The sequence below is a fragment of the Anopheles ziemanni genome, chromosome 2 (assembly GCF_943734765.1).
Source record: "Anopheles ziemanni chromosome 2, idAnoZiCoDA_A2_x.2, whole genome shotgun sequence".
Taxonomy (NCBI): domain Eukaryota; kingdom Metazoa; phylum Arthropoda; class Insecta; order Diptera; family Culicidae; genus Anopheles; species Anopheles ziemanni.
The window spans coordinates 92,932,022-92,950,068 of NC_080705.1; the positions used below are offsets into that span (position 1 = coordinate 92,932,022).

Below are 18,047 nucleotides of genomic sequence, written 5' to 3' on the forward strand. Positions count from 1 at the left end.
GCCTATAAATAGCCGTCATAAATAAATACGCGATCTCAGATGATCTTGAAATCGGCACAACTGGGAGAACGAAGCAAGCGAATGGAAATAGTTCTGGCTGTAGAAAAAGGAAACGAAAGAAAATAGAAGATATTGTAAATAAACAGCGCGCCGATCCTCGGTTATGGAAAATTGCTTTATGAAGCGTTTTTGCGCTCTGCTGTGGTGTTTCGGTTCATTGGTTGAATCTAGAGAAAACTCCATAGAAACTGGTCATGCAAAAGTATGAAGAGAAGAATCTTTATGTTGTAAAAAAAACCGGGTGAAAGTGGCTAAAGCATAATATAAATCCAAATCCGGTATTTCAAAACTAAATTTTGAATACTAATCATCTTATTAAGATTTCTTATTTTTTTCTGTGCCACATATCAAATTCGCGCATCAAAAAAAGCAATAAAATTGCCATCCAAGAAGAGTCTCCCCATGCGCGGAGTATAATTTTATTTTCCTCCTTTCTCAAGTGGATGGATAAATTTTCATGCAATGCGAAATATTCACGAATATTCGTTCCACTCTCCCCAAACCTTTTGCAACATCGTCGTGACGTTGGTGGGAATTTTTACGACATTCTAACAGCAGTCGCCTTTTAGTGGTTGGACATTCCCGTTCGGTTGGGCTCTCTTCGTTCGGCGGTTGAGGATCGTATTTACACATTTCACGCCAGAAATCCAAACTGCTCCAACATGTTGGCCTATGGGTGAATTTTAATGCCGCAGGTGAACCGCAGGATGGATGGACGGGAAAGATAAATGTGGGCAGAACGCAGAAAGTGTGCATATTTATAGAGTCGAAGGTGAAAATCCGAGCAACACCCCAAGTGATGAGCGCCGGCTCCATGTGATGAATGAGGAAGAGCTAAGGATAAATTTGGACCGGGAGGTGGGAGGGACATGGGCTGTTGGGAATTTATTGAGCAACAATGTTGACAGATATTTCATATGAAACGGTAGAAGCACACAAATAATTAGGGAAATGGGAAAAATATAAATAATTTAAATGGACACAATGCTAACGTACCATTCTCAATTCTGCTTCTTTCTAGACCTACTCCGGCCTTTTCTGCGTGGTGGTTAACCCGTACAAGAAGCTGCCCATCTACACCGAGAAGATCATGGAGAAGTACAAAGGCATCAAACGGCACGAGGTGCCGCCACACGTCTTTGCGATCACAGACACCGCGTATAGATCGATGCTTCAGGGTAGGTAACGTAGGCGAAGCCAAACCGAGGCTGATCGAGGCATCCCGGGCAGGTGGCATCACTGCACTTGCACCCAGACGGACAGAGGAAGAGCGAGAGAGAGAGGGAGAGTCTCGAGACTATCTTGAGTATGTGACAATGACGACGTTTATGATCCCGACGACTCGGAGACATCAACAATAAGTGGTGTGTGGGTCACTACGCGTGTGTGGCACGATCCAGTGGCTGTCGATTAGCGGCAATTGTTTATAACTATCCCGGGAGGTTGTTAGCGTAAGCGGGAAGGAGGCGTTTGTCGCTAATTAAGTCGTTGTAAGTTATGGTACGCATGGCGAATCGGTTCGATAAACCCAATGAAAGAGAGCAGCACTTAATTTAAAGAAAGGATGCGAACTAATTGCACGACGCGAGTTAGTCGAAAGGAAAGATGTCAAACGTTTACAAACAGCTGTTTTATTTGTAAAAGATGTTAGTACTTCAAACTCCTAAGGACATGTACACAGATATGTAGTCGCAAAGGCAAAGGCGCCCAGCACCCAATGCCTTATTATAGATGGTCAAACCTTGCGTCACAGGCGTGTAATGATGGTGAAGCGCTGTGCAGTCTAATTACTTCCATCTTGGGCTAAACTTGTCGCTGCTGGTAGTGATTGACCATTTCGCCATCATCATCAGGTTCCATTTAGCGATCGACCACCAATCTACCGATTCGATGTACACGCAGGATCATCGTCATCGACAGCTCTCTTTTGGAGTGTCCAATCACTCACTCGCGGGGACGTAACGACGCGCTTCGGCGGTGGAATTATGGGGCGTAAATGTGATGGCCTTCTCCATGATGGTGGCTGTGCAGAGAGTAGAGAGATCTGAAGCTATAATTAATTCGTTTCACTTGCGCATATCATTCCATTCGTTGTCGCCAACCGGCCGGCATACCGTGAGGGTGCCGAGATCACCGAACGACATTGATCTCATCCACTCTACACGGCTAATTACATCATCAGAGTCCCGTTCGGATTCAATTTCGTAGTGCAATTTCTAAAATTACGGTTTTTGTGATAACGTTGCCGATGAAGGTCATCTCGATTATCGATTGAGCGAACAACCGTTCGGTCTTCTTAGCCTGATTCTTTTTGTGTGTCGTAAAAGTTTCGACCCACTACAATGCCCCATCATTTCCTCCTTGGCCTATTTTTGTTGTTGTTCGCATCCACACGAAAGCCACCTTATGTAATATTTGCTGAAATCAACAACAAGCGGATCTTCAATATCCGGTAGCGATAAAATGCCATTTCCATCGCAAGGCAAGGCTCCTCGTGGATACCTGGTCACCTTTTTTAGTCAAAAATCAACCGGACACACAAACCTCCTTTCCATATGTCCATATCGGTGGAAACATGTTGGCTATAGGGAGAGAGGGTGAGTGATTTCTGACTCCATTCTCCTTGTCTTTTGGTCGTGATAACTTTTGCGTGTTTTGGTGTTTGGCAAAGAGTGGAAGCAGCAAGTGTTGCGAGGAACCATATGCCATATTTCGCTTGGAATGGTCTCCACTATCTTCGGGTAATGTGTCACATTGCGCCTGACCTATCCTGCTGTGTTTGGCCCGCAAACGAAATGTCTGACGTGTCACGAAACGACGTTACCTTTTGCCTCGTGCCTGCGCTTACCTTTTTCCGTAAGCTCCTTGAGATCTTGTCTGATTCATCGCGGAGGCATTCCACCCTATATTTACACTAAGTATATCATTTCATCGCAGGGGAAGCGGAGGAACGAATAAGGGACGTGTTTTGCTTCTACTCCACCGGAGTGGCACGTCCCAGTCGTGGCGTTGCATTTTCACGCCATTTTCCCTAACGATCCGGTTGCGGTGTTCGTCCGGGGCACAGGACGGGTTGGTCCGTTTCCGGGCGGGTGTGTCGTTGAGGACACAATTTGTACGTGATCTATAATTGCAAATTTTCCCCCAGTAGCTTCGTGGGTACGCGCACACAGCCGAACGATCGAGTGCAATGACGTACATCTGCATCTTTCGCAACGCGATCGTCGATGGAATCGGACAGCTTAATGTTGGTGGATTGGACGGGGACCGACCACCCTGAGAGAGTGAAATTTACTAAGCTCGTTTGCTCTGTTTCCTTTGGGCTACGGATGCATCGAAAGGTCTAATTGTAAGTTGATCAATTAATTCCGATTCTCAAGAAATGGAAGCACGGTTCTGGACGATCGTCTTTTGTAATGTGACGAACTTTCAATATCTTTATTTCCCAGATATCAGAAACATGTTTTTGCATCTGTTATTTGTAGTTCATATTTACATACAATTTTTTTTTTTTGCTTGGTATAGTTTTTGCAAATGAATTTTTACAGATATCCATGGCGATTTTAATTAGCGATCAAATGCCATTGACTTCAGGCGCGACCGATTGAATTGCAAACTCATCACAGGCAGTGCAGTGTGAATTAATATTAATTAAAAACACATGCGTCATGCACAGTAAAACATCCGAACCAGTGTTAATCCTTGTCTGAGGATTCAGGTGATGTTGGATTAAATATTACCAAATGCGTTTGAAGTAAGTTGATTAGCGAATGATCATGTAAGATCAAATCAATACTCTGCCTTCAACTGACCAAATAAGGACAAAACGGTGTGTCGAATATGTGAGCTACCGCTAGTTGGAGGTCCTTCGATCTTGTATGTGTGTAATTAATCTTCCAGTACGATACAATTAGTTGATGCGGTTGATCTCTCCGGGTGTACTTCATGTGGCGGGTAAGAAACCTGGCTTGGTTTGACCGCTTTGGTGTGCAGTAGGTGTGTGAATTTTCCTTAGAAGGATGTTGCGCATTTGCATAGCATTTCCGTGGCATTCAAACGTTTACGTTCGCTTGCTGCCTTTGCTTTTCTACATGCAAGCTGTGTGTGTTTTTTTTCCTTTGAACCGACCTCATATCCTGCACCGGAACACACCATCTGGCGAGAAGCACGGAGGGAGCAAAAACTAAAGCGGGGAACGAGTTAACTTTTTCTTCACCCGATGGATGACTTAATGAGGTCGCGGGTAGCGCAGGCACACAAAAATAAAGTAAAAGCAAAGTTCGCTGGTTTGTGTGTGAAGATGACCATTTAAGGAATCGTCAACTCAACGCCGTCGTCGTCGTCGTCGTCGCCATCGGGGTGCGAGACCTAATCGTCCGGTGGAACATAAAATTCACCAACATGCCCAGCACCACCGCCGGGCCCCGTGCCTTGACATCAGTCCCCCGCAGTAGCTGTTTGTACACATTAAAAACTTGGAGATGTTGTGCTTTGCGTAACATATGTTTCTTGTGGACAATTTTGTGCCGTTCGGGGTTTTTTTTTACTCTCCAAGGCATGTCTTTCTGTTCCCCGATGGCCCTTTTTTCAGTCATCCTACCAAACTGAGACGTCAGCAAGTTTTATAGTTTGGGTTAGAGGAACACACACAAAAAATGGAACCACCAACAGGAAAGGTGGTCAAGCGAGCGAACCAAACCGTGGCAAAGCAGAACTGCGTGCGTTTGCTCCGATGATTCCTGCGCCGTCGATGATGGAAGTGGTTATTGTTGGACACACCATCAACCGACCGTTTTGATTCAGCACGGATGCGGTCGCTCAGATACGTCCCGGCAGAGCCAAATGTGGCAACGGGGCAACATTTCGCGATCGGTCTAATTAGATTAGTACGATTTTCAATGTGTTTCGCGATGTAGATTAAGTCGCGCGAGTTGACTCACGCGCGCAATGTGTGGGCAATGGTTTGGTTGTCTTTTAAGATTTATCTTGATCGGCACATACAACAACAAGCCACAACCAGAGACACAAGGTCGCGGGGCTGAGGGTCGTTCCGGCGTGAATGAATAAAACGTATGATAAGATGAGCCGCGAGCCGTGTGCGGTCTTGACGACGGTCATCGGGGTAAATATTGGTCACTATCCACCGCGAGCTTGGCCATACCAACAGGAGAAAACTGTCGCAAACGTACACCGAGCATGGCGGCGAGCGTTCTGAGCTAAATACTCTGGAATGTCGTAGACAAACATGTCAAGCGTGTGCATTTCTAGACATTACATCGTTCACAGCCTACTATGATAAAGACAAGACACGTTACCCTGGAAAAGTGTAAACACTACCTCCATCTGATGCCATTATGTTCGTTTGTTCTATACTTGACGGGGATCCTCTTTTTTTGCTCAAGTTGTTACGGCTCTAATCTTTTGTTTTCTCCCCTTTTTCATTATAGATCGTGAGGACCAGTCCATCCTGTGTACCGGCGAGTCGGGTGCTGGTAAAACCGAGAACACAAAGAAAGTTATCCAGTATTTAGCCTACGTGGCGGCATCGAAACCGAAAGGATCCGTAGCGGTACGTTTACCATTACGGGCTTATAGCGTCGACGTATAGCGAGCCTCCTCCTAGTGGTAGCGATTCTGGAACGATGTGTCGCGAGGTTTCTCGCTCAGGCTGCTGTTACATGCGCAAGCTTTTCAGTTAACTTACGACCATATGGCGGTAATGGCGTTACAGCGATCGCTGTTAATAGTGCGTCGATGCCGCTTCCCGTGCGGCATTTGGGTTCGGAGCGAAGCAACACAAGTTTACGCTCGTCGTTGGCGCCGTCAACCGAGCGCTGACACAGAGTGACCTATAAATTGGAGGGCCATAAACCATCGAACCATCCAACAGGCCGCCGTCGCCGCGGATGAATCAATGGATGGATGGATGAATGCCGGCATGGCATGCATGCGATTTTGGCTGCACCTTTTCTCGACGCGGCACGCTGCTGCTCGGCCGGGGGGAGTGAACCCGTGAAAGGTGTGCACCCCGTTGCATACATTTGATGTCCATTTAAGGGAAAAGTCTGCAGTGAATTGACCGCAAATGTATGTCATCATCCGTCGCGATTTTCCGGTCGTAACCGCAACAAAAGCCTCGCGGTTTTGCATCCCAAAATGGTAGTTTGCTTATTTTTGCATATCGTTCGCTGATCGTCCTTCGTTGGTTGGGTATAAATCCATTTCCGAAAGGTACTTAAACTTATTTCTTTACTGTGCTGGAGACATTCCTTTCTCACTGGAGGCAAATTTTAGACAACTATTGTAAGGCGGTTTGTAATTCTGCTTTTAAACAGATGAACACCTTCGTTTACAGTGGACAGTTTTCGCCTCCACGGTTTTTCATGCTGTCGTTTTTTACTTCAAATTCACACAGCAATGTGCTCAGCCCACTCAGCCCTCTCAAGTCAGCGTAAACGGGGGGGACGCACATTTTTGCCGCTCGACTAAGTACTAGACAAATTCCACGGCAGCACATTTTTCTCATGTAAATGCATAAATCTTCGTCGCAAGCCTTTCGCCACCCGGCACGGCGGCACGGAGGAGGAAGTAAATTAATTATTAATTATCGCCTAATGGAACCGAACGAGTTGCTGTTTTCGCTCATTGCGTGTGTTTAGGAGGACATTAAAACCGCCGTTGCTTTTTGCTTGCTGGGCGTAGAAAAGAGTATGAGGACAGCTGGGGTATGAGGAAAAGAAACTGCTACCCAGTGAGTTGATCTTGTTCTCGTGCGACAAGTGCGAAAAAGATCAATCAAACGCACGAGTCTGGGCGATGCAAAATGCGAACCGAACACGCGATCGGCGATCAACGTGTGTATGCCGTGTGCCTTGTACTTTTTTCCCTCCTCCTGCTCTACATCGCTGTAAATCGATCAATTTCATATACCGCGTTGTGGTTGGCTTTCCCAGAGCGAGTTTTTAGGTTCCGTGCGCCTAGGCGTCTCCCGGGGCCATGATCTTGGAAATGTAAACCAACCTTTTAGATGGCTTTCTTGCTAAGAAGGGGGGAGATGTGCTGGCTGTTAATTGAAATGAATGAGCTACTTGCTGCTGGGGTTTGCTTTTGGTTGATGGTGAGGTTTCGCCTTGCCCTCCTGTACTGTAGTCCGCGATGCTTTGAAAAAGAATATCGTGTCGTGTGCCCTTTTTCCTGGCAGCTGTGGAAACGTAATACCTCCCTTTACGAGCCCAAACATCTTGGGGTGTGGGTTCTGTAGCAATAATATCGACGTAAACAAACTAATTGGTCACCGATTTGAAGTGGGCAACATTTATCAGTTCATATTATGCATGATTTCGTGTCAAGGATTTGTAATATGTCATTCTATTACATTTAGTGACTTAGGAATTGCAATCTGGGCTTAATTGAGTGCGAAGTTTACCTTTTCCACCAGATGCCCATTTGAACGGTTTTTGTCCTTTTTTGGGAAGCTGGAGAAACACCCTGAGATGGATTTGGTCCCAAAAATGGTCTCACTTTCATGCGGTGTTGTATCCAAAAATTGACATCGAAACGCAATTCGATTCTTTAAGCGCAAATATAAACGTCGAAAGAAATGGAAATGAAAAGCACCATTTGAGGTGAACCATAAATTCACTCGGTGTTTCACTAGAGATCCGGCAGGTAGTAGGCCACGGTTTCTTCTACATCTTCCCTGTGAGTAGTAGGTAGTGGTTTCGTGTCTCTGAGCAAGACGAATTTCATGTGCAGCGACACTCGCGGCCGGCTTCATATGGCGCTCCGTGCGCCCTGCATTGCGCTCGAAAAGCCCATATTTGGACGTAATAGCCAAATGACACTGTCCACCAATCTCTCTGTACGTGATTGTCGCACGCCCCAAAAACGCCGTCTTAACTGAGAGAGGTTACGCTGTGGCTGAACGCGGCACCAAACCAAGACACCCTGCCTTTTTCGATCATCATGATGCTGTTGTGTAGCGGCCCTTGCTGAAGCTGTCTTTCGATGATGACGCTGTCCATAAAGTTCGCGTACGAATTGGGAACGGGGCGCAATATATATGAAATATAATTGACGACAACGGTCGGTACGGTCGAGGTTAGTGGTGGCCATTTTTTCCCCTTTTCTCCTTCTTGTTTCTGCGTTGGCTGGCGTGCTCGGCAAAGATGGGAATGTGATAAACATCGTCCAATTGCAGCACAACCCGGTGGCATTAACATGTTTATCAAAGCGGGGTCCGAGTCATACGACCAATCAATAATAAGAATTTCATTAATACTAGCTGATGAAGCCGAAACGGGGAAGAGAGAAACAACTTACCTTTTCAGAGCCAGAGTTCTACCATGTTTGGAGTTCGCTCAGCCCAGAGTGTTGCAATTTTTCGACAAAGCAGGGTTCGACATTGATGAAGCATAAAGATCAACGTGTTTAAAAAACACTGAAACTGTGGCCAGCAATCCCCCTGCTGCAGGGCTTGGGTTTTAAAAATCAATTAGCTGGTTTTAAACGTGACCTTCCCCCTATGAGCTGGGTGGTGAGTAGAGATGTGAAGCAGAGAGGAGGAAGATTAACAGCAGGGCACAATGTATAACAAACAACTGAAACGACGATTGGTGGAAGCCTTCAAATATGCTGTCGTCGCCAAAGAACGGTGACAGGTCGAATGCATGACGACAGCAGCAGGTCTTTCGTCGAAAAAACTATGCTAAACTTTTCGTTGCAGAGTTGCAGAAGAAAAACAGAGGCGTTGCTTTCACAGCACACCCCGTACGCCAGGGGCAAATTCGCGAGGGGAGGGTGGATAAAACCGCAAAAAGAGCCTTGTCTCGCCCTCCATCTATACCCCCTACCGCAAGGAGCAACTTTTTACACGATTCTATAAAAGGCTCTGGTGCCGCTGCCACCTTTTCCACCTCGTCTCATTGGGGGGGATGTTGGGGCTATCCCTGCGCTAAAGTGAAAACGAGAGATCTCCAACGGTGTGCGGTGTGTAGTAATCCATTCTATTGACGCCCGATATGGCGTGAATTATATAAACAAAACCGGTCACACGCTTGCCGTTTCGAGACGGTGCCGAAGGTGAAGAAAGCAAAGGGGTTGGGACACAGTGGAGCAGAGTGGCAAGGAAGTTTTGGAGCTTCCCCACACACCGCCCATGAGTTGGTACCGTGGCAGGGAAGTAAAGTGCGACGAATGCCGTTGTTCAAAATTAAGAAAGTCTTAAACCTCAATTCAGTTGCGGAATCAAGCAAACATAAGTGTTCGCTTTATGTAGGTATCCTTGCCAGCCAGCAACAGGCAGCACCGGTTGGTGCAATCAAAGGTAGCCCCAAAAATGGTTAGCTATGGATTTTTACTAAATATTATTGACTATATTTACGATCCAATGAGCTCTCGGTTGCTGGCTGATGGTTGTTTTGCACCCTTCCACCGTCGAAACCGGTGATTATGATCTTTTTGCATTCCCCGTATTTGCTGATGTGGCGTTATCCTAAAAGATCGACTGTGGTGTGTCGTAACCACTGGAGGACACATTTTAGGATCTTTGCTGACCGCGTCCACTATTGTACCAAGCATTACAATGAAGAGATAGACTGATTATATGGTTGAATGATTTTGAATATGCATTAAAATATATTTCTCTACAGTTAGATAGTACGCACATATGTTACATCGTTCGCTACGCTATTTCTCTGCAATCAAAATACACCCTACCGGAATATCATTTCTTAGTTTTTTAGCTATTTTGTTTTCTTTTTTATTTCTCATTTTATCGTTTATTCCTTTTCTTTTTATGTCAACGAAACCCGTCCACGTGACCAACGAACAATTAATATTCTACTGTGCTATATTTGTGTTATTTACCAATTTCAACGTGTATACGAAAATCATTTACTCATACGAAAACACAACATCATCACTGTACTTTTTATGTTCGAATCGCCTGGCGTGTATGCATAATGAAATATCGCTAAAAATTGTCTCGCACCCGTGCTCGATGATGGAAAACATGCATTGTTTATGCCGATGTTCTGCACACAATAGGCCCCAACACCAGCACTTATCATCGTAAGTATTCCGTTTTGGTTATTCTTTTTTGTGTTTGTAATCCGTATTTGTTTTTAAGTTTGGCAATTTTTAACGACTTTGTGTGCGTTCTCTTAGAAGCGCAGTTCATTTTTAATAGCCTACGAAATTTTTTTTATCTACAAACAAAATGTGTTACAGTTGTGTTTTCTCTCTCTTTTTTCTCAATTTACTGCTGCGTCTACCATCGTACGAACCAAACAAAAAAAAAAACATACACAACTCAAACATATGACTATCAATCAATATCATCATCCACCGCCGCCCACCTTCACAAAACCACCAATAATGCAAACCATCAAATGCTTTGCGTGTGTCTGTTCTAATGCTCGGATCGGTCCGAAAACCAAACGCTTATGCTTATGATCCAATTATGTCCAAAATTTAAAATTGCGTACGATAATAAAATTTGCTCGTTGCTTCTGACTCTGCTCAACCAAACCTAAAATAACATGCCAATGCAATATCACGTACGCTTATCTTTTGGATCGTTTGAACAAATTTCTTTTGATTTAAAACGTGTCAATTAATATGGCTCCCGTTTATTAACATGTCACGAAACGAAACGAAAACATAAAAAAACCCGGATGAACATGAAACAAACAAAAACAAATTGCAAAACACAAATATCTTCACCTTTTCATCCATATCCAACTCAATGTGTGCTACATCATGGGGGCTAAAATCAAAACACACAGGGTGGCCATCATACGAGTTTATCGGTAAAGTATAGTTTATATTTCCGTTGACTTTGTTGTGTACGATTGCTCGTAATTGCACTGATTGCACATTCACTACAAACGCACTGTTGTTTCACGCGCACTTGCTTCTTCTATTTGAGTCTTAATTTTTAATTTTGATTATCCATAGTTATTTTAGCTTTATCTTTTTTCCTTCTTAGTTAATTTGATTTCTTTTTTCATTTACGTATTCTATTGAAGTTGGTAAATATAGTGAGTTTTCCCATAATCTTTCATCTGTTGACGATTATCGTTAACAGATATAACATTATTGAACCTTTTACTCAACTTTTGAAGTTCTTTTTGAAACTTTGCAATGTTACTTTGAGTGTTAGGTGTGGCACCTATTGTATTTCAAGATATTAACGTAAATGATCGTATTGAAAGGAAGACTTAAAGATCATCTTGGTTGTTATTTCAACATTGTATCTCCGATATGCGTCGGTCAACTTGCTCTGCGGTGTTGGATCTTGTTTTCATTTTTGCTTGTTTTTCAAAGTAAATTAGTTTAGTAAATTAGATTTTACATTTGAATGGTTTAAAGTACAGATGGATAAAGTTAAAATCGGCATCGTTCACGGACTTCCCTATACACAAATGCTGCATGAGATTTATATAGTGAAAGGTTTATGAGTGTCAACGCCTTGGTCTGATTTTAAACATGTAAAACGGTCTAGTAAAAAACTCATTGCTAACCATCTCATTGGGAGTATGATCAATACGTTGTAAATCAATTTCAATGATTTAAAAAAAAAAAGCGGATTCATTTTACAATAATTAACATTATCTGTTGCAGTTTGGTGAGTTGGTATGAGTGACAATGGTAATTTGAGTGGTGTTATTGTTTCGTAACTAGTACGAATGAGTTCAGTATGAACAGAATGCGCGGAAGCACGTTCCGCAAATGTTCTAATCCACAAACTCCGATCATGCACAGCCTAATCAATCTCCTCCCCGTATTTCCAGCAATTCGATAACGTAATGCTAATGTGTATATCTTTTCTTTATTTCACGCTGATGGCCAACCAAACACACAGGGTGAGCTAGAACAACAGCTGCTTCAAGCAAATCCCATTCTAGAAGCGTTCGGTAACGCCAAGACGGTGAAAAACGATAACTCGTCTCGCTTCGTAAGTATCATCTGAGTTGTGTCGTTATCCCGTTGTAATCCGCAAGGTATCAAATGAAACCCTGTCATTTCCACACACATTGTAGGGTAAATTCATTCGGATAAACTTTGACGCCTCGGGCTTCATCTCTGGCGCCAACATCGAGACGTATCTGCTGGAGAAGTCACGTGCCATTCGCCAGGCGAAGGACGAGCGTACATTCCACATTTTCTACCAGCTGTTGGCGGGTGCGTCGCCCGAACAACGTCAGCGCTTTATCCTGGACGATGTGAAGACGTACCCGTTCCTGTCGAACGGTGGGCTGCCGGTACCCGGCGTTGACGATTATGCCGAGTTCCAAGCGACGGTTAAGAGCATGAACATAATGGGCATGACGGCGGATGACTTCAACTCGATCTTCCGCATTGTGAGTGCCGTGCTGCTGTTTGGCTCGATGACATTCAAGCAGGAACGCAGCTCCGATCAGGCTACGCTACCGGACAACACGGTCGCCCAGAAGATCGCGCATTTGCTGGGGCTGAGTGTAACGGACATGACGAAGGCATTCCTAACGCCGCGTATCAAGGTCGGCCGGGACTTTGTGACCAAGGCTCAGACGAAAGAGCAGGTCGAGTTCGCGGTGGAGGCCATCGCAAAGGCGTGCTATGAGAAGATGTTCAAGTGGTTGGTGAACCGTATTAACCGTTCGCTGGATCGCACCAAACGCCAGGGTGCGTCGTTCATCGGCATCCTCGATATGGCCGGCTTTGAGATCTTCGAGCTGAACTCGTTCGAGCAGCTTTGTATCAACTACACCAACGAGAAGTTGCAGCAGCTGTTCAATCACACCATGTTCATTCTTGAGCAGGAGGAGTATCAGCGCGAAGGAATCGAGTGGAAGTTCATCGACTTTGGGCTCGATCTACAGCCGACCATTGACCTGATTGACAAACCGGGCGGCATCATGGCTCTACTGGATGAGGAGTGCTGGTTCCCGAAGGCGACTGACAAGTCGTTCGTGGAAAAGCTGGCTGCGGCCCACTCGATGCATCCGAAGTTCATGAAGACGGACTTCCGCGGTGTGGCGGACTTCGCTGTTGTGCACTATGCCGGTAAGGTGGACTATTCGGCTACCAAGTGGCTGATGAAGAACATGGACCCACTGAACGAAAATGTCGTGTCGCTGCTGCAAGCCTCGCAGGACCCGTTCGTCGTGCAGATCTGGAAGGACGCCGAGATTGTTGGCATGGCGCAGCAGGCGCTCACCGACACTCAGTTTGGCGCTCGCACGCGTAAGGGCATGTTCCGTACGGTTTCCCATTTGTACAAGGAGCAGCTGGCCAAGCTGATGGACACACTGCGCAACACCAATCCGAACTTTGTGCGCTGTATCATCCCCAACCACGAAAAGCGCGCGGGCAAGATCGATGCGCCGCTCGTGCTCGATCAGCTGCGTTGCAACGGTGTGCTGGAGGGTATCCGTATCTGCCGCCAGGGCTTCCCGAATCGCATCCCGTTCCAGGAGTTCCGTCAACGCTACGAGCTGCTCACGCCCAACGTCATCCCGAAGGGCTTCATGGATGGCAAACGGGCTTGCGAACAGATGATCAAATCGCTCGAGCTGGACTCGAACCTGTACCGTATCGGTCAGTCGAAGATCTTCTTCCGTGCGGGCGTACTGGCGCACTTGGAAGAAGAACGCGACTACAAGATCACCGATCTGATCGTGAACTTCCAGGCGTACTGCCGTGGTTTCCTCGCCCGTCGCAACTACCAGAAGCGCCTACAGCAGCTCAACGCGATTCGTATCATCCAGCGCAACTGTGCGGCCTATCTAAAGCTGCGCAACTGGCAGTGGTGGCGTCTGTACACCAAGGTCAAGCCCCTGCTGGAAGTAACCAAGCAGGAGGAGAAGTTGGTGCAGAAGGAGGATGAGCTGCGCCAGATTCGCGACAAGCTCGACAATCTCTCCAAAAGCTCGCAGGAGTATGAAAAGAAGTTCCAGCAAGCGATGGAAGAAAAAACGCACCTCGCAGAACAGCTGCAAGCCGAGATCGAGTTGTGCGCCGAGGCGGAAGAGGGTCGTGCCCGGCTGGTCGCTCGCAAGCAGGAGCTAGAGGAGTTGATGCAGGATCTGGAGTCCCGCATCGAGGAAGAGGAGGAGCGCGTAAACGCACTTACGGGTGAGAAGAAGAAATTGCAGATCAACATACAGGACTTGGAGGAGCAGTTGGAGGAGGAGGAGGCAGCCCGGCAAAAGCTCCAACTCGAGAAGGTTCAGCTGGATGCGAAGCTTAAGAAGATGGAGGAAGATGTGGCGTTGATCGAGGACCAGAACCACAAGCTGGTGAAGGAAAAGAAGCTGCTGGAAGAGCGTGCAAACGATCTATCGCAAACGCTCGCCGAAGAGGAGGAGAAAGCGAAACATCTGGCCAAGCTTAAGGTGAAGCACGAGTCGACGATTGCCGAGCTGGAGGAACGCTTGCTAAAGGATCACCAGCAGCGCCAGGAGTCGGATCGTTCGAAGCGCAAGATCGAAACCGAGGTAGCCGACCTGAAGGAGCAGATCAATGAACGGCGCGTGCAGATAGAGGAGATGCAACAGCAGCTGATCAAACGCGAAGAGGAACTGGCTCAGACGCTTGTGCGCATCGACGAGGAGTCGGCCGCGAAGGCCGCAGCGCAGAAGACACAGCGCGAGCTCGAGTCACAGTTGGCAGAGATCCAGGAGGATTTGGAGGCAGAAAAACTTGCCCGCTCGAAGGCCGAGAAGCAGAAGCGCGACCTTAATGAAGAGCTGGAAGCTTTGAAAAACGAGCTCCTTGATTCTTTGGACACGACCGCCGGTAAGTTATCGTTATTACTCATTTCATTCAATGTCAACTGTTAACCAACCGATGTTTCTAACAGCCCAACAAGAACTTCGCTCCAAGCGTGAACAGGAGGTTGCGACATTGAAGAAAACGCTGGAAGATGAGTCCTCGAATCACGAGGCAACTCTTATGGACATGCGCCACAAGCATGCTCAGGAGATCTCGTCCATCAATGAGCAGTTGGAGAATTTGAAGAAGCTCAAGGGCGGCCTCGAGAAGAGCAAGCAAACGCTGGAGGCGGAAAATGCCGATCTTGCCACCGAGTTGCGTAACGTCAATCAGTCGCGCCAGGAGAACGACCGCCGCCGCAAACAGGCCGAAACGCAGATCGCTGAACTACAGGTAGGAAGAAAGACCATTTCGAGCAGGAAAAGTATTTAGTTCTTATTTGCAAACAATGTGAAAGCATGCGTTCTTTATGGAACTTTTTCTTATTTATTTATTTATGCTTATTTTCTACAAACTCTGCAAGGATTATGTTGAGTATTTGGAAGTAATGTATTGTGATTTTTGTTTTTGTTTTTCTATTTTATTATTTTGGAAACGTTGTGTATGTGGTTCCTTCTTTTGCATTGGTTTTCATTTGGCTTCTCCCATTTGCCATTAGGTAAAACTTGCCGAAGTCGAACGCGTTCGAGTTGAGCTGCAGGATAAGGTTACCAAACTGCAACAGGAGACCGACAACATCACGCAGCAGTTGGACGAAGCCGAGCTGAAAGCATCAGCTGCGATCAAGAGCGCCGGCAACTTGGAGAGTCAGCTAACTGAGGCACAACAGCTCCTCGAGGAGGAAACCCGCCAGAAGCTGGCCCTAAGTTCGAAGCTGCGCCAGATCGAATCCGAAAAGGATGCACTCGCCGAACAGCTTGAGGAAGACGAAGAAGCGAAAAAGAGCTACGAAAAGAAGCTGGCCGAGCTGAACATTACCATACAAGAGATGAAGAAACGTTCGGAGGAGGAGTCCGATGTGGCGAAGGAGTTGGAGGAGTCGAAGAAAAAGATGAACAAGGACATCGAGACACTGCAGCGTCAAATTCAGGAGCTTCAGGCGACCAACGATCGGTTGGACAAGAGCAAAAAGAAGATCCAGTCGGAATTGGAGGATGCCACGATCGAGCTGGAGACGCAGCGCACCAAGGTGCTGGAGCTCGAGAAGAAGCAGAAGAATTTCGACAAGGTGTTGGCCGAGGAGAAGGCCATCAGCGAGCAGCACGCACAGGAGCGGGATGCGGCAGAACGGGAAGCGCGCGAAAAGGAAACGAAGGTGCTTTCGCTGACTCGCGAGCTCGACGAGGCGTTTGAGAAAATCGACGAGCTTGAAACGAAGCGCAAGGCACTGCAGAATGAACTGGATGAGCTTGCCAATACACAGGTAAGGATTTACCCGAGCAGTAATGAATGGGATTTTTTATAATAATTTGATGTTGTTTTTGTAAATAGGGCACAGCGGACAAGAACGTGCACGAGCTGGAAAAGGCGAAGCGTTCCCTCGAAAGCCAGCTGGCTGAACTTAAAGCACAAAATGAGGAACTGGAGGATGATCTTCAGCTGACGGAGGATGCCAAGCTGCGCTTGGAAGTGAACATGCAAGCCCTACGCGCACAATTCGAGCGGGACATTCAGGCAAAGGAGGAACAATCGGAAGAGAAGCGTCGCGGACTGGTAAAAGCCCTGCGCGATCTGGAAGCCGAGTTAGACGAGGAACGCAAGCAGCGCGCAGCGGCCGTTGCGGCTAAGAAGAAGCTCGAGGGTGATCTGAAGGACATGGAAGCAACGCTCGAGATGAACAATAAGGTGAAGGAGGACGCGCTGAAGCAAGCGAAGAAACTGCAAGCACAAATCAAGGACGCGATCCGGGACGCCGAGGAAGCTAAGGCAGCTAAGGAGGAGTTAGCGGCCGTTAGTAAGGAGGCAGAACGCAAAGCGAAGACGCTCGAGGCGGAGGTGATGCAGCTATCGGAGGACCTTTCGAGCTCGGAGCGGGCACGTCGGGCCGCGGAAACGGAGCGCGACGAGCTGCTGGAGGAGATAAACTCCAACTCGAACAAGGGCTCGCTCATGATCGATGAGAAGCGCCGACTGGAGGCGCGCATTGCCGCCCTCGAGGAGGAGTTGGAAGAGGAGCAGTCCAACCTGGAGCTGATGGTCGACCGTAACCGCAAGGCGCAGCTAACGATCGAGCAACTGACGACGGAGCTGGCAACGGAAAAGTCGAACGCGCAGAATTACGAAACCGTCAAGTCGGGCCTGGAGCGCCAGAACAAGGACCTGAAGGCGAAGCTGTCCGAGCTCGAGACGGCTCTGCGTACGAAGGTGAAGGCGGCAACGGCCGCATCCGAGGCGAAGATCATCAACCTAGAGAAGCAGCTCGAAAACGAAACAAAGGAGCGACTAACGGTGCAAAAGTCCAACCGCAAGCTCGAAAAGCGTATCAAGGAGCTGACGCTGAACATCGAAGACGAGCGACGACATGCCGATCAGTATAAGGAGCAGATTGAAAAGGTAATGTAGTGATAATGCGGGGATCGTCATAGCACATGGCTAATTTTCTGTCTTCTGTTTTTGGCCACACAGGTTAACAATCGCATGAAGACTCTAAAGCGCAACCTCGATGAAGCCGAAGAAGAAATTCAGAAGGAGAAAACTTTGAAACGGAAGGCACAGCGCGAATGCGAGGACATGCTAGAAGGTCACGAGGCGCTGTCTCGCGAACTGAATGCGCTCAAATCAAAGCTTAGGTAAGTGTAACGCGGTTCCTTCCTAGCAGGGAAATATAATTCTTATTCGTTATTTCATGCGTTCAAAAAAGCACAAATTGATATCGAATATCCGTATTATTTTTGCTCTTTGATATGAAATGATGCCGATAATCTCCACGGGGGATGGAAACAGTGTCCACAAAGAGTCTAAAAAGTAACGATTTGCTCAACTGTAGGAGTTTTCTACCATGAGAAGAAGCGCCTTTTTTCATCATATAGATCTGCTGTTTGTGTACAGAGATGTAGAACTGTGTTTAGTTTATAAAGCCAGAATAGTTGAATTATCTTTCCAATCGTTACAACAGAAAACAAGAGGAAGGTTTTCCATGCAGGTATATCTATGTGACAGTTAAATAAAACATAATTTAATGATTGAAGGCACTTTACTCTCTGCAAATTGCAAAAGAAGCTCCTCTC

At 46.7% G+C, this 18,047-nt stretch overlaps 1 protein-coding gene across 4 annotated transcripts in view; it reads left to right on the forward strand.

Annotated features, from left to right (window-relative positions):
* Positions 1-18,047, forward strand: part of LOC131280966 (myosin heavy chain, non-muscle) — a 39,053-nt gene that overhangs the window by 20,142 nt on the left and 864 nt on the right. Inside the window, exons 3-12 of one of the 4 annotated variants that reach the window (XM_058310216.1) lie at positions 1,082-1,238; positions 5,508-5,633; positions 8,822-8,829; positions 10,108-10,131; positions 11,927-12,019; positions 12,105-14,844; positions 14,909-15,213; positions 15,479-16,243; positions 16,312-17,373; positions 17,446-17,609. In XM_058310216.1, coding sequence (XP_058166199.1) covers positions 1,082-1,238; positions 5,508-5,633; positions 8,822-8,829; positions 10,108-10,131; positions 11,927-12,019; positions 12,105-14,844; positions 14,909-15,213; positions 15,479-16,243; positions 16,312-17,373; positions 17,446-17,609 — 5,444 coding nt within the window. Of the gene's footprint in view, positions 1-1,081; positions 1,239-5,507; positions 5,634-8,821; positions 8,830-10,107; positions 10,132-10,847; positions 10,872-11,926; positions 12,020-12,104; positions 14,845-14,908; positions 15,214-15,478; positions 16,244-16,311; positions 17,374-17,445; positions 17,610-18,047 lie in introns of all 4 variants that reach the window. The other 3 variants (XM_058310213.1, XM_058310214.1, XM_058310215.1) reach the window with 3 other exon arrangements.